Source organism: Nicotiana tomentosiformis, chromosome 4, assembly GCF_000390325.3.
Source record: "Nicotiana tomentosiformis chromosome 4, ASM39032v3, whole genome shotgun sequence".
Classification (NCBI taxonomy): Eukaryota; Viridiplantae; Streptophyta; class Magnoliopsida; order Solanales; family Solanaceae; genus Nicotiana; species Nicotiana tomentosiformis.
The window spans coordinates 28,572,257-28,588,132 of record NC_090815.1 but is presented as its reverse complement, the minus strand read 5'-3'; the positions used below and the strand labels follow the sequence as shown (position 1 = coordinate 28,588,132).

The window sequence follows — 15,876 nt, the reverse complement described above, 5'->3', positions numbered from 1 at the left end:
GGAGGATTTATTACTCTAGAGATGACACAACTTAGGCTTCTCTAAAATACAACTATACTCCAGAGAATGCAACAGAAAATTTCTTAAAGGAAGTTGTATTGCTGTTTCATTCTCTAGAGTAAAGTAACGCAAAAAAATCTAACTATACTCTACAGAATGCAATACCAAATACTACAATTTTTTTAACATATGAATATGGGCTTTTCCCTATTTTCGCCAAAAAAAAGTACAAAAGAGAAATGCCAAACTTATTACTCTGCGCCGCGCCCTTCCCCCACCCCAAATGCCAGCAACTTCACTTTGATGTCTTCCTTTCCAACTAAGCAAACATACTCCCATAAAAACAAAATTGCAAAATAGTATTCTTATACCAAATTACACGTCTTGATTTCTTCACCTAAGCTTCATTGACTTCTTCAATTTCTTTCTTTCCAAACATATATATACAGGAAAAACTCAATTCACACACAAACTCACTATAATCACCTTTCCACCACCGTCAAGCACCACCGCAACCATGGCGGCACCGTCGTCAACAACCAACGTGATGCTCTCAATCTCCGAGAAAAAAACAGTATCAGTCGATCTCTACCGTCCACTCCGAAATTACATAATCTACAACTACTCCGAACGTGAAGCTCAAAATCTCGAAGATGATTTACAAACCCTTAAGGAATATCGTTCCGACATCGAACGTGCGGGTTCCACTGATTCATCATCGTCTCTTCCTGCTCGTCGTGACCTTTTGCAGAATTACTATAAAGCCCTTTGCGCTGTTGAGTCTCGGTTCCCTATTTCGCCTGATCAAGACCATATTAATTCTGTTACTTTTACTTGGTTCGATACTTTCAAGAACAAAAACAAAGCTGCTCAGCAGAATATTCATTTAGGTATGTTATTTCTGCAATTTTGTGAAATTGGGTTTGAAAATTGTATTTTTGTTCATTGTACAATTGGTGATGCGCAGGGTACAACATTCTATTGCTATATACTTGCTCTGAGCTTCTAGTAGTTCAATATTTAGTAATTTATTCTATTGGGCCTTGAAATTTTGCAACTTTTGTTCAATTGGGTCTTCAAATTTTGTGTCCTTTTGTTTTTATTGTTTTGATTCTTGTTCATTGTAAAATTGATATTGCGCGAGGTACAACTTTCTATTTCTACACACTTGGTCTGAGCTTCTAAAATGGTCTCCTTTCCCTTTTACTGAACTGAATTAATTAACCATCTCGCAATATGGAGTTAGTGATAATGTTCCTGGATTTTCCGTTCGCTATTGATCAACTTTAAATTCTGTACTCTCCGGAACTTAGAGATTGTCCCATTGGCCTGGGTTACCTATTCGTTTTAAGGGTGTTATCAATCAACTACTTCTCCCTCTCATATTAGTTTAGGCCGGCTTTATGAATCTTATGTGTCCATTTCAGTCTACTTAGGTGGGGCATGTCCCGATGAATTTGGAGGATACAGCGTATTTAGAGATGAATTTAGAGGATACATCGTATTTAGAGATGAATTTAGAGAATTCATCGTAGTTAGACTACTTTTATGCTGCCATTATTCTACCAAAGCCTTCATTGTTTATTTGTGCTTGGGAGTAGTTTTGCTTGGATACGAAATACTTATTTGATTGCCAATACCTAGATGCACAAAGAGGTTATATTTACCACTTAATAAAGAAAAAAGGCATACATTTGCCTTAACTCTTACGAGTTTAGAGAAATCAATGTTAAGCTCGAAGTATTGTCATCTTGTCGTGCATTTGCACTGATCATTTTTTTCGTCTACGTAGAAAAAGCTGAAGCTGTGTTCAATCTTGAGGCAGTGCACAGTCAGATGGGATTAGGTTTTGATCGTTCATCTTTGCACAATATGTCTATATTTACCACTCTATAAAGAAATAGGGTTATGTCTTTCTTAATTCTTACGAGTTTAGAGAAATCAATGTTAAGCTCGAAGTATTGTCATCTTGTCGTGCATTTGCACTGATCATTTTTTCCGTCTACGTAGAAAAAGCTGCAGTTTTGTTCAATCTTGGGGCAGTGCACAGTCAGATGGGGTTAGGTTTTGATCGTTCATCAGTTGAGGGGCGAAGGCAAGCATCACATTCCTTTATTGCTGCTGCTGGGGCATTTGCCTTCTTGAGAGACAATGTGGCAATGAAGGCATCAATGGGTAGCTCCACCACTGTTGATGTCTCAGTCGAATGTGCTGGGATGCTGGAAAGACTTATGTTGGCTCAGGCGCAGGAGTGTGTTTTTGAGAATAGCATTGCCAAGGGAAACACTCCTGGTGTCTGTGCAAAGATTTCAAGACAGGTTTATTTTTCTCTCTTTTAAAATATGCCACTTAAATAGCTGTTGTATGAGATTTACTTATAAAGAAAAAGAAAACGTATCTGTGAGATTGAGTTGAGTTCTTGACATTTGTCACATTGCTGTACATCATTATTAGGTCGCAAGTTAACAAGATTTCTTCTCATTTTAGGAATTAAAACCTTCCTTAGATAATTAGTAGGTAATATTTACTAGCCAGCGAGGGGATTTCCTAGGGTCTGTGCAACTTTTGTAATGTTAATGTGCACATATTTCTGATAAATAGTAATGACAATCCTCCGCATTCCTAGATGTAATAAGGCTTGGATTGAAATTTGGTCAGAATAAACTCATCTATGAATTATAAAAGGCTATTCTACAGGTTTGTTGGCATATGCAGCCTGAGAGTCGGGGTTTGGTAAGAAGAATTTCTTATTGGATTTGTTGGTTTCGAATTTTAAGTTCAAACTCAAAATAGTTCACTGGAGAAGGCATGTATGAGTTGGGGTTTGTCTAGTTCCTTCAAAATTTTGGTTCTTAGTTTATTGCACATGTTATTCCCTGTAAATATTAAATAGCATAAGAAAAAAGGCAGCCGGTGCACAAAGCATCCCGCATTTACACAGGGTCTGGAGAAGCACCCAAAGGGTGTGATGTAGATGGTCTAGCCTAATGCAAGCATTAGTGGTTACTTCCACGGCTTGAACCCGTGACCTATAGGTCAAGGAGACAACTTTACCGTTGCTCCATGGCTCCCTGTAAATAGCATCTCAACACATATTTAGCTTATAAGTTGTAAATTATCATAGTTTGGCCAAACCATTGGAATGTTCGAACTGGATCTTACTCAAGTGCTTGGATGTAGCAATTGATGCAGCATTGATGTTGAAATAAAATGAATGTTCTATCACAGGTTGGATTGTTTTATGAGGAAGCTTTGGCAGCATTAAGTGTTGCACCTCTGAACCAGCACTTTGACAAGGCTTGGCTAGCTCACGTTCAACTTAAGGCAGCACTATTTTATGCCGAGGCCTGTTATAGGTACAGTCTAGAGCTCCATGAGAAAGAAGAAATTGCTGAGGAAATTGCGAGGTTGAAGAGCGGGGCCAATGCCTTGTCTGAGGCAAGAAAAACATCTCCAAGGGGAGCAGCACAGCAGCTCTTGGATGCAATGAATAAGCTAGAAGCTAGTTTAAATCTAAACTTGGAGAAGGCTATGAAGGAAAACGATAGAGTTTACCTCATGAGGGTTCCACCAGCCAGTTCTCTGTCACCACTTCCAGCATTTTCCTTGGTCAAGCCTATGCAGATGAATGATGTTCTGGATGCTAGCAAGGAGAAGATGTTTGCAAGTCTTGTCCCAGACAACAGTGCTAAAGCTCTTTCTAGGTACACTGAGATGGTTGATGATGTCATCAGGACTCAAGCCGAGAAGTTACAACAGGGAAGCGAGCTAGCTCGAGTGAGGCTCAGAGAAATGGACTTGCCTGATTCTATTCTTGCCTTGGATGGGAATTTATCTCTACCTTTGGCCTTAAAAGAAGATGTAGAGGCGGTGCAAATTTGTGGTGGTCCAGCTGGTTTGGATGCTGAGCTGCAGCAACTCAGAGATTTGAAGAGGGTGAACCAGGAGTTGCTGGTCCAGACCGAGGAACATTTGCAAAAAGAAGCAACAGAAGATGCACAATTTAGAACTCAATTTGGAACACGATGGACAAGGCCTCAATCTACTACCTTAACAAAGAACTTGCTGGACAGGTTAAATAGGTTTGCAGCTAACCTGAAGCAAGCTGCAGAAAGTGATTCCAGGATTGAGCGATCAGTAAGGGATCATGCAGCACTCATGTCAATCCTTGACCGCCATCCAGTACGTATCTATCATTTGAAGCCTGTTTTTAACCTAATTTTGCATAACTAGTCATGTCATGTCTCATTTGGCCACTTCAAGTTCTTACCCGGCTTTGTCACGGGCTTGACTCATCAATGCACATAAAAATAATCAAACGGCCTGGCTCTTGTATTTATTTGTAGGTAGACTCATAGTATTAGGTTGTACTTTCGAGGTTAGTTATCAAATTCTATCTGGCAATGGAGATAGTGAATTCGATAAACCACTTGACAAGCTTGTACCTCTGTGAGGGCTTAGTATGACGCCCGATGCTTCCATACTATATATTTGGTATCTTCTGTCACTGTTCACTTTAAGGGTTTTGCATCAGGTTAAAATGCATACTAGAGTTGGAGCCTTTGGTCATTGATTTTGATCTCATGTTTGGGACTTGGCTCAATCTGTGGTTTACTGTACATGTACATCATGTTATTATTGCAAAACTTCATCACTGAATCCAGTGCTTACAATGTGAGCACTATTATTTATATTGAGGAGAAGCTGAGTCCTGACACGTGCATTTTTCCCTTTGACAGATCGAATCTGCTCTTCCAACCTTGGAAAGACCAATAATGTCTTTGGACGCCACTGAAGATGCCATTGTGGGGGCTCTGAAGCAGAGCTTGGTAATATGAATTAGTGTCGCTACATTTGTGTTATTTGGTTTTGTTGTGTTTCTTAGCTGATGCTTTATGTTGCAACCATGTTTCTTGAGTGACTAAAACCTGTTCAATGTATATATCATTGCCTTACTGGTCAATGTATATATCATTGCCCCTTTTTTTTTTTGGGTATAAAAGCATTCTTTCCCTTATCCAAAAAAAATAGCATAAGTTCGTTCAGTCTGAAAAGTGTGTAATTTTCTTCTCGGTTTTCATTTCTTGTTACAAGTAGACAATTTGAAAATTGATGTCCCAGTGTGCATTAAGTTTTTTTTACTAGTGAATATTAATAATACTATAAAATTGAACATCATCATACTTCGAACTTCATAACAACTTTCATGGATGATTTTTGAGCACTTACTGCCCATTATTTCTAGTTTGAAATCCTTTAATGCCCATTTTGCGATTGAGAAGTGGTCTTTGAACAATAATATAGATCAACTGTACAGTGCAAGGATCATTTTTGGATACAAAGTAATGTGAAGTGTTTAGGTTATTATACATGTTACAAAATGATTTTAAAAATTACCGAAGGAAATGGCTGTAAATATTTTGGATATATTAACTGTAGAAAACACTGCAGAACTTCCCTCCAATCTGCCTTGGAAAGAGTTATTTGTCTTATTTCGATGTAGAAGCTTTATGTTGTTGCAACTTAAATTATTCGAGTGGACTCTCTGAAGTCTTTGTTGCTTAAATTTGCAGAGGCATTTAGAAACGCTTGGTGCTCAGCGGGCTGGACTGGAAGATATGCTGAAAGAGATGAAGAGGAAGGTATAACAAGATTCCTTTTGAATTATATGCTCTGCAAAGTTGAATTCTATTAGGTTGATGTGGACATCTTTTTCAGGATAAAACTTTAGCCATCTTTGGTTCATTAATTTTTTTCATAGGGGGGTTAAATAAGTATGATCTCTTTCATCCTAGCAAGTGATGAAGATATAACTCTTTGCTAGTGCCTATCCTCTTAATCTGCTGCTCCGCAATTATTGAGTGTATTAACATGATATAAATAATATAATACCTGAATGATGGCCATGGACAAACATATTTGTTGTGAGATCTCACTTGTTGTTGGCCACCCTGAATGAATCCTTGGATTAGGAATTCTCCTTGTGCAGGTTCTTCCATCGGTGGTGACTTTTTGTCCAACGGATTCATATTTGCTTATCTTATTGGTGGGTGATGGGGCGAGAGCAGCAGTAGGAGATGCGATAAGCCCTTCAATCTACTCCTAAAAATAGGAATAAGAGCCGGTCTTTTAATTTTGTTAGAATATTCCACATTGGTTAGGGGAATGGACTATTGTCTCCGTATATAGTCTTGGCAATTCTCACCTCATTAGCTAGCTTTGGATTGAGTTAGGCTCAATACCCATTTATTTACATGCTATTAGAATTAGAACTATCCTTATTCTTGGTTTACCCAATGTTGGGCCTCAATTGTTACATTGTCCACGCTCTAGATGTCTGATCCTGGGCGTGTAGGGGGATGTTAGGATGTCCCACATTGATTGAGGCAATGGGTTGTTGTTCCTTATATGGTCTTGGTCAATCTTCACCTAATGAGCTAGCTTTTGGAGTTGAGTTAGGCATAAGATACATTTTCTTTACAAATTCAAATGGATAGTTTGCTTACATGACATCAAGGGAAGCTCTTCATTAACCCTTTACCCGTTCAAAGAAATTGGGGGGGGGGGGGGGGGATCTCTTCATTGACTGAGAATCTCATTTTTGGGTGGGGGAGGGAGGCTAATTTGGTTATGCAGCTTCTTTTAATTATGTATAAGAATGTGATCTCGCAACTTCCATTTCCTTGGTAAATCAAAAGGAAATTCTTTGTGAGTGTATGAAGAAAGAGGGATAGATCGGGCTTTTCATAAAATGTGGAGACATAGGTTTAAGGCTACTCCACTGGCATTAGTTTGCGCTTCATCATCTCAAGAACTGGTCGCGTAATATGAATTTGCCTTTGTGCTTATTTGACATTTGTGTTCCACTTGCAACATCTTTGTGCGTTGGCATTTGCTCTGCTTCGTCGTTTATCTAGGATTTGTGGGATCTAACTATGCAATTCAATTTTTAATATCTGCTGCATGATATTTCTCAGGATGATATACTTCCGAAATTGATGACATCCACTGGCTCCCATGAGGATCTTTTCAGGAAGGAGATTGCAAAATACGATCATATTTGTGAAGAAATTGCTCGAAACCTTGAGGCACAAGAACAATTGTTGCTGCAGATTCAGGTTCAGAAAATTTTCATCTTTTACAGGGATATACATTTTCTAGTTTTGCAGCTTTTTTTTCATTTTGTCTGTTGCAGCTTCTCTTAAGCTTTAACATAGGGCTACTTGTCTGGTAAATTTGTGGTGCATGTATTGCACAGTCCGTAGTAGGAGTTCCCTGTTGTGTTTCCTTATTGTCAGCTCAGGATTGATTTTCAGAATACTATTTACAAGTAACGTAGCTAGCAATGCAGGACATTTTCCTTTTTGTTTATATAAATCCCTTGTGTCATTGCTTGTATTTTGTGTTAAATTATGATTATCTATATTTCTTGCGCTGACCAATAAAAGGAAATAACATTCTTTTTAATCTGGAAAGAAGCATTACAGTTGTCATACAACGACATCCCTAATTGAGATATAACTTGTGGCTTGTCATTGCCTTCCTAGTTTTTTGAGTCACACAAGTTAATCTGACCTTTGAACTTGTTTTGTAGCTAGAAAGTGTTAAAAATTGTGGGGGGGGGGGGGGGGGTAAAGAAGATAATAGAAAATTTTTTATTTCCTTGATTGCAGTTAAATTTGTAGTATTTCTTTTCTTATTTTGGATATTTTAGAGTTGTCATGCACGGAACGGGTCCCCACTTGTGGGAATATACTGGTTATGTTGTTGTAGAGTTGTAATGCACAGATTATGATATAAAAGACATGCTTAACCAAGTATTTTGCTCCTTTGAACCAGAAATACTTCATGTTGAGGTTTCTTTGTGCAAATTTAGAGAAAGGAATCCCTCTTTCGGGAAAGAACAATCTACTTTCGGTGGGCTTCATTATTCAAGCTGTATTTCCTTGAATGGTCTCTAACAACGTGGTATTCCTTTTGCAGGCTCATAATGAGGAGTTTGCTTCTATTTTCAGTCTTGAGGATTATAAAGGTGTGTTTTTAATCCATGTAATCATTTGGCATTGTCTTTTGAACACAAGCAGATATTCTTGATACACAAACTTCTTTTGTCCTATCTAAATAACTTAGGTGGGCTAATCCTTTCATTCGATTTTTTATATCTCAAAATGACTTCTTATTGTTCATTATGTGTCTTGGAGATATACTCACGCAAGTTAGATCCCCTGGATGTCATTTTAAAGTGATGGTGCAATTTTGTTCCCCTCTATGTTAGTTTTAAATTAACATGGTGAAGCTCCGGTCAACCTTTACTGTAATACGTTGACCATTTGTTATCTACATTCTATATTAGTTTATCTAATTCGTCTACTTTGACATTTCTTCTCCGCATGGCTTATTCATATTTCTTCAAGTAGGGCTGTTGATTTCATATGTTCTAGTCACTGTTAATTTGCTAAGCTCATTCTTCTCGATGTCACAGCTTCTCGCGAGAGAATCTATAAGCAGATTGAAGCTGCCATTTCAAAATATCGAGAAATCAAGGACAATATCAATGAGGGATTGAAGTTCTACGTAACACTTCAGGTATTGGAATTTTCATCTTCTTTTGGTCTGCTTTTTCTATTAGAGTTGTTTGGTAAGGGGGTGGGGAGGCGGAATATTTGCTCACCTGGTTTGCAAGACGATGAGGACTCCGACCATTTGCTTTCAGTGGATCCTCTGAGCACATCCCTCATTTGATATAGGATCATTTGGGTCCGCGATATAAGAATTTCTGCTGGGGGAAGAGGAAGCAGGGGTGGAGATAAGGTTAGCTAGATTAGAGTCCGTGCTTCCATTTGGTTCCACGGGATTATAATGCAATTGGCTTGTATACATGGGAATGCAATCATCCTCCTAGGGGCCTATTTTATCCCGTTGAGAGGGTTGGGATTGTGACTATTCTATGGGTTGCATTGTAAACACTCCCCCATTGGAGAGGGTTGGGACTGCAACAATTCCATTTAATACATCACTACTCTTCTCCCTATTCCTACCTGCCCTCGACTGCCCTGTACGGTCCTTTACCAACTCCACTCCTCACCTTATCTTCATTTTTTCGATTCTCACCTAATCCATGAATAAAATGCAATATGATATTTTATACAATCCCAACCTACTAATCTAACTGAGATATTATAGTCTCATTCATAATTCTCACCTAATTCAACAGTATCATAATCTACCCTTATCATGTGCAAGTCAAAGAACCCCTTGGATCTTCTGATGTAACTGTAGTCAATGTTGACAAAGCACTAACTTTTCCTGTAATACTGAAAAGGATCTTTCAATGTATAACCTCGACATGTCAATGGTCATTATTATTTTGTTCCTTTTGGTGTGAGGCTAGGGTAGAGGAGGAATGGCGGATGAGACCTATAGTTCAAAGTTGCATTTCTGCACTTCAAAATTCATATTAGTTGCGCACAGTTGGTAAACCGCTAGATATGTCATTTTCCAACTCTCCTGAATATGTCAAACTTCTTAGTTCTATTTACACATTCCCAGGAAAGAAATTCATAGAAATTTGTTTTTGTTGAACAGGAGGCGATCACTAATGTAAAACAGCAGTGTAGTGATTTTGTGATGACAAGAAGCATACAGTGCCGAGAAATGATAGAAGAGGTACAGAGGCAAATCTCAGGTCTCAGTTTCCAGGACAGTAAAAGTTCAAGTGGTTATGCCTATCCTTCAGTTGGGCAGCCTCAACAGGCTCCAAGAGCCAATCCCCAACTGCCCCCCGATACTGGAAATATACCCAATCACCCTCGACCCCAAAATCCTACATACCAGCCTCCCCAACAACCAACAATGCCTGGATATAGTCAAACTCCTCCTTATGGTTCTCCACAACCGCCTGCACCACCTTACAATTTTCCGGGTCAAGGTCAACCATATCCGCATCCTCAGCATCAACAACAGCCTCCACAAAGCCACGAGTATGGCCAACCTGCATATCCTGGGTGGCGGGGTCCATACTATAATGCACCTCCACAGCAACCCGGAGCTATGTCCCGGCCTCCTTACACTGCCCCTTCACCATATCCTCATCCTCCTCCCCATCAGAGTGGCTATTACAGGCAATAATAGTTTTCCAATATTTTTCTCGCGTACAATCTCAATGTTCATTTTTGTCTGGCAAGTTTTTGTCATTTGCAAGTGGTAGATTGGACCTCGCTAGATTTCTTTGTTAATACCAGTTCTTGGCATTTATTATACGTTGTAAGCAACTTTGAATGAATCATGGCTCGCATTACCCGCGTGTACAGGGTATCTCCTTGTAAAATCATATTGATTCTGTACGATCAAAATACTGGAACAATAATTGAAACCTCTCCAGTCTTAAGTAAACTTTGAGATCTGATATTTTGTGAATTAAAAAAAATGTCATCTGATATTTTGTGGATCTATTTGTTGGTCTCGCATATATCACTGATATTAAGTGCAAGCACTTGGTGGACCTTCCAAGTTACAGCTTGTTTGGATGGTTGTTGCATGTTGTGTGTATTGTATTGTTACTTTAAATACAATATTTGTTTTGGTTGTTATTTAAATTTTATTATATTATATTATTAAATTTTATTATATCATATTGTTAAATTTGTCGTTATGATTTGGTGTGGTCGCGTCGTTACTTTATTTTTCTCTCATCTTGTCCTTCCTTGTATAATATAAATAATCTGATTTTATTTTTTACCCTACCTTTTTATATATAATAATTCTATAACGTATCTTACTTTTTTTATTTATAAAATTACAAGTTTATTCTTTATATTGTTGGTGCATGACATCATGAAACGATGACAAACAATACAATCTATCCAAATTTTGTATAAATCAAAACGATATAATATAATGCTATACAATATAATATTATGCGATACATTATGAAACGATCGCATAACAACCATCCAAATAAGCAGTTAATGATTTGTGGATGTACATTGCAATTCCATGCTTTATTTTGCAGAAATATCTCGGGAAGTTTTCCATAAATGGAACACCATAACTTCAATAAATTTCAACACATAGACCATTTATGTTGTACAGGTTGGACTTGAACACCATAAATGGAACACCATAACATGCACCCTTGCAGGGGCGGACATACAGTATTATGTCTGGGTTTCCGGGAACCCAGTAACTTTTGTATAGATCCTATATTTGTATTAAGAAATCTATTGAATATATAACAATAATTATATGGGAACCCAGTTTCAAAATGCATTTCTGGTCCAATGGTAAATCTTGGAACCTAGATGTGGCCCGCTTCCCTTCTTGCTGATGCAAGTTCGAGTCCCCATAAGACAAAAATCAAAGTTTTTGAGCAGTACTTCCACAGAGGGAAAATATCAAACAGACAAATATTGCTCCCTTTCTGTCAAGTTAGTACAACTTCCACTTTAATCTATTTTTTTAAATAATAATAGATGACTAAAGTGAATCTAAAAAGAAACAACCACATCAAAATGTCCCCAAAACAAAAAAAAGAGTTAGGGTTTGCTTCTTCTTCAATCTTGCAAGCGTTCTTCGACCTTCGTTCTTCTTCAATCTTGACTTTTCTTCTGTTGCCTATCAAAGACAAGCAGTGATCCATTGTAGGTCCTCTCCTTCCTTCATCTTTTTTTTTTTTATAACTATTTTCCTCTTATATTATATTATATAAAATAATATTTCTTAACTATTTTCCTCTTATATTCATCTGTAATATTTAATTTGTGTCTTATGATTTGTAGGGTATTTTAGTGAGACTCGATATGATCAAGAGATTTTTCAAGCCGCAAACCTCTTCAGGTTCTACTTCTAGTTCTCCTTCGCTAAGTTCTCCTTCCTGTCCAGTGATTAATGATAATGTCAATTCTTCCCAACCATCACACAAAGATATTATATTGGATAAGAATCTTCTTAAACTTGATCCTGGTGAAAGAAAACAAATTTCAGAATTTTCTCCCAATCCACGTGACCGAGTAAGAAGACATTACATTCAAAAAGTGCCTTGTCGGCCTTGCAATTTTATTTTTCCAAAAACTAAAATTTGGTGAAAAATTATGTCATTTTAATCCGGAATGGTTTAATACTTCATATTCTGGATGGTTAGAATGCAGTATTAAAGAAGATGCAGCATTTTACTTATGTTGTTATTTGGTTAAAAATGAGATAGGAGGATATGAGAAAAAAAGTAAGTGATTCTTTTACAAAAGTTGGTTTTAAGGCTTGGAATAAAGGTATAGAGAGGTTTAACGCACATGTGGGTGAAGTGAATAGTGTTCATAATCGGTGTTTCAAGATGATGCTAGATTTATCGAATCAAGCACAATTTATTTTAACATCTTTTGATAAGCAATCCGAGAAAACTAAAAGTGAGTATCGGGTTCGCTTGAATGCCTCAATTGATGTTGCAAGGTATCTTTTGAAAGAAGGAATGTCTTTTCGGGGTCACGATGAACGTGAAACTTCTACAAGAAGAGGCAACTTCTTGGATCTCTTAAAGTGGTATGCAAATAAGAAGGATGATGTAAAGAAAGTTGTGTTAGAAAATTCTCCAAAAAATAACATTATGATTTGTCCAAATATACAAAAAGATATTGTGAGTTCTTGTGCGAAATAAACATTGAAAATAATTGTTGAAGACTTGAACGGGGATTACTTTGGGATATTGGTTGATGAGTCTAAGGTTGTCTCTCATAAGGAACAAATTGCGCTTATTTTACGTTATGTCAACAAAGAAGGTAAAGTAATTGAGCGATTCCTTAGCATTGTTCATGTTAAAGATACATTTACAAAGTCATTAAAAGAAGCAATTTATTCTTTGCTTTTAGAACATTCATTGAGTACGGGGACAAGGTTATGATGGAGCTAGTAACATGCAGGGAGAAATTAATGGTCTTAAAACTTTGATTATGAATGATACTCCTTCAGCATATTGCATACATTGTTTTGCTCATCAATTGCAATTGATTCTTGTAGCTGTTGCAAAAAAATATTATGAGACCGAATAATTTTTTGATATTCTTGCAAATTTTTTAAATATTGTTGGGGGTTCTTTTAAGCGTAGGGAGATGCTTCGATATGATCAAGCAAAAAAATTAGAGGAACTACTAGTGCTTGGTGAAGTTCATACAGGAAGCGGTTTAAATCAAGAACTTGGACTTCAAAGGGCAGGTGATACTCGACGGGGTTCTCATTTTAAGACAATGCGTAATTTTATTAGTTTATTCTCATCAATTGTTCATGTACTTGGAGTTCTTGGAATTGACGTTTCAAATTATCATGAGAGATCAATGTCAAAAAGTCTAGTGGATGACATAAGATCCTATGACTTTGTGTATATGTTACATTTAATATTGAAAGTATTGGCACTTACATATGATTTAAATATAGCTTTGCAAAAAAATATATCAAGATATTGTAAGTGCAATGAAGTTTGTTGGTTTCGCAAAGAGACAATTGCAAGATATGAGAGATTCTAGATGGAATTCTTTGATAAAAGACGTCTCTTTATTTTGTGTCAAGCATGGTATTGTGATCCCCGAAATGGATATGAATTATGTTCGTGGAAAGTCAAAGCGTAAGAAATCAAGTGTTACATATTCTTATCATTTGCGTGTAGAGGTTTTCTATGCTATTATTGATTTGCAACTTTCGGAGCTTAACAATCATTTCAATGAAGTGAATACTGGTCTACTTCTTGGTATGGCTAGTTTGAGTCCAGATAATTCTTTTGCAAATTATGATAAAGACAAGATTATGAAACTTGCTACACACTACCCGAATGAGTTCACTGATTCTATGCTTGAGGATCTTAGTTTTGAGCTTGACATCTATATTGACTATGTGCGAGAGTCGGGCAATGAATTCTCTAACTTGAAAAGACTTGGAGATCTTTCAAAGACATTGGTTAAAACAAATTTGCACATGACTTGGAGACTTGTTTATTTGCTTGTGAAGTTAAGTCTGATATTACATGTCGCTACTGCAACAGTAGAAAGAGCTTTTTCTTCGATGAAGTACGTTAAAAATGACTTGCGAAGCAGAATTGGTAATGAATTTTTTAATGATTGTTTAGTTTGTTATATAGAGGATGAAGTATTTGAAAGTGTAATGATGCGATCATTGATCGTTTTCAAAACATGACAAGTTGTCGAGTACAATTGTAATGATAATGTTTATATTCATATGTTGTCTTTAAGAGTTTTGTTATTTTCTAAATATATGTTGGATATTGATACTCGTTCCTTAATTCGGTTATTGTAATATACAACAACAACAATAACCCAGTAAAATCTCACTAATGGGGTCTGAGGAGGGTAGTGTGTACGCAGGCCTTACCCTTACCCCGAAGGAGTAGAGAGACTGTTTTCGAAAGACCCCCGGCTAAAACAAAAAACAAAAAGATAAAAGGACAAAAAGAAGACAATATTAGTATCACAACAATAATCATATGATAAATAGGAACACCATGAAATATAGTGACTTAAAATTGCGGTAGGAACCCATACACTTCAATTTCTAGATCCGCCTCTGCACCCTTGGGAGCAATAAGCCTGTTGGATTTTGTTAACTTGAGAGATTCGGCTTTGCCTTATAGTCAGCTCAAGAATCCCCTAACGAGATCTATTTCAGTATTATAAACACTATCGGAACAGAAAGAACTTATGCTACCGAATTAATTATTTAAAATTCCATAACAAGTTATTCGTGTTAGAATATACTATTAACCATGCGGTTTAGACATAATATTATATTTTATTCTTTATGGAATAATTGTTTATTTGATTTATTCAATTCAGTAAAGTACTATTTTAAATAGATCATTTGTTACATGTGTGTCCTTTAGTTATGTAGTAGACAATTTAGTGTATGAAGTCTTAGCTCATGCACAAAAGATTAAATTGTCGGTTCTCATAATTAATAAATTATGTTCACAATCGAAGATGTTATTGGGCAAAATATCTTGATGATTGTAGCACAAGATTAAAGTATAAATTATCTTGATTATGGGAGTGGTTTTACTTCGACTTCTTGTGCTAGTATACTTAGTGTATATTGAACGGACCAAGTAGAGAAAATATATTTTTGTACTGAATATATATAAAATATTTTCTCTAATTCATTAAATGAGCTTATACTCCTAATCTTGATATAATTATTATGGTCAATGTGATTTGTTTATTGTTTTGATTTATCAAAAGGTACAACTCTATTTAGAGTTAGTGTATGCCTAATAGATTGGACAATAACAAATAGCATTTGTAAAATAATAATTAGTTGATAGAATCCATGACTCAGTTTTGAGTTTGATGATACCCCTTTATGTAAGCTTATAAGTTTTCATGTAAAAACCCGACCGGTGAATTTTGTATCCGTCACATGAAATAGTTTAAGCGAAATTATAAAGGATTTAGTTAGTTGATTAAATTAAATTGTCAGTGATTTAATTTAATTAACTGATATTTGTGATCTTAACATGGGGAGTTAAAATAAGTGTTAGTGAATTTTCGAAATTCATATTGAGGAGTTCAATTGTAATTTTTAGTGGAATAAACTGCAATTAGTTATAGTAAGAATTAATTCATCCAAATTTTCGAACTAATGCTATAATTGGTAGGCTCTTATTGTTTCTGTGGTCCCTGCTATACCTAATAAAAACCTGGACTGACTTGGCTAGAAAGTGAATTGGGAGAAAAGTAATCCTTCAGAGTTAGAGTAGGATTCTACTTACACAATCAGAATCCTACACGTTTTTGGAGCCTTCTTTTGGCTGAAAAACGTGTGAAGACGTTTTTCACCCAATATTTTACTTTAAGAATTGTATTGTTTTTGCCCACTCAAAAC

At 36.4% G+C, this 15,876-nt stretch overlaps 1 protein-coding gene across 1 annotated transcript; it reads left to right on the top strand.

Annotated features, from left to right (window-relative positions):
- Positions 1-265: 265 nt before the first annotated feature.
- Positions 266-10,451, top strand: LOC104091292 (vacuolar-sorting protein BRO1-like). Its single transcript, XM_070199685.1, has 9 exons — positions 266-890; positions 2,011-2,318; positions 3,229-4,182; positions 4,740-4,829; positions 5,574-5,642; positions 6,978-7,118; positions 7,984-8,032; positions 8,483-8,586; positions 9,586-10,451. The coding sequence occupies exons 1-9, from the start codon at positions 518-520 to the stop codon at positions 10,126-10,128; spliced, it is 2,631 nt and encodes an 876-aa protein (XP_070055786.1). The 5' UTR covers positions 266-517; the 3' UTR covers positions 10,129-10,451.
- Positions 10,452-15,876: the final 5,425 nt, after the last annotated feature.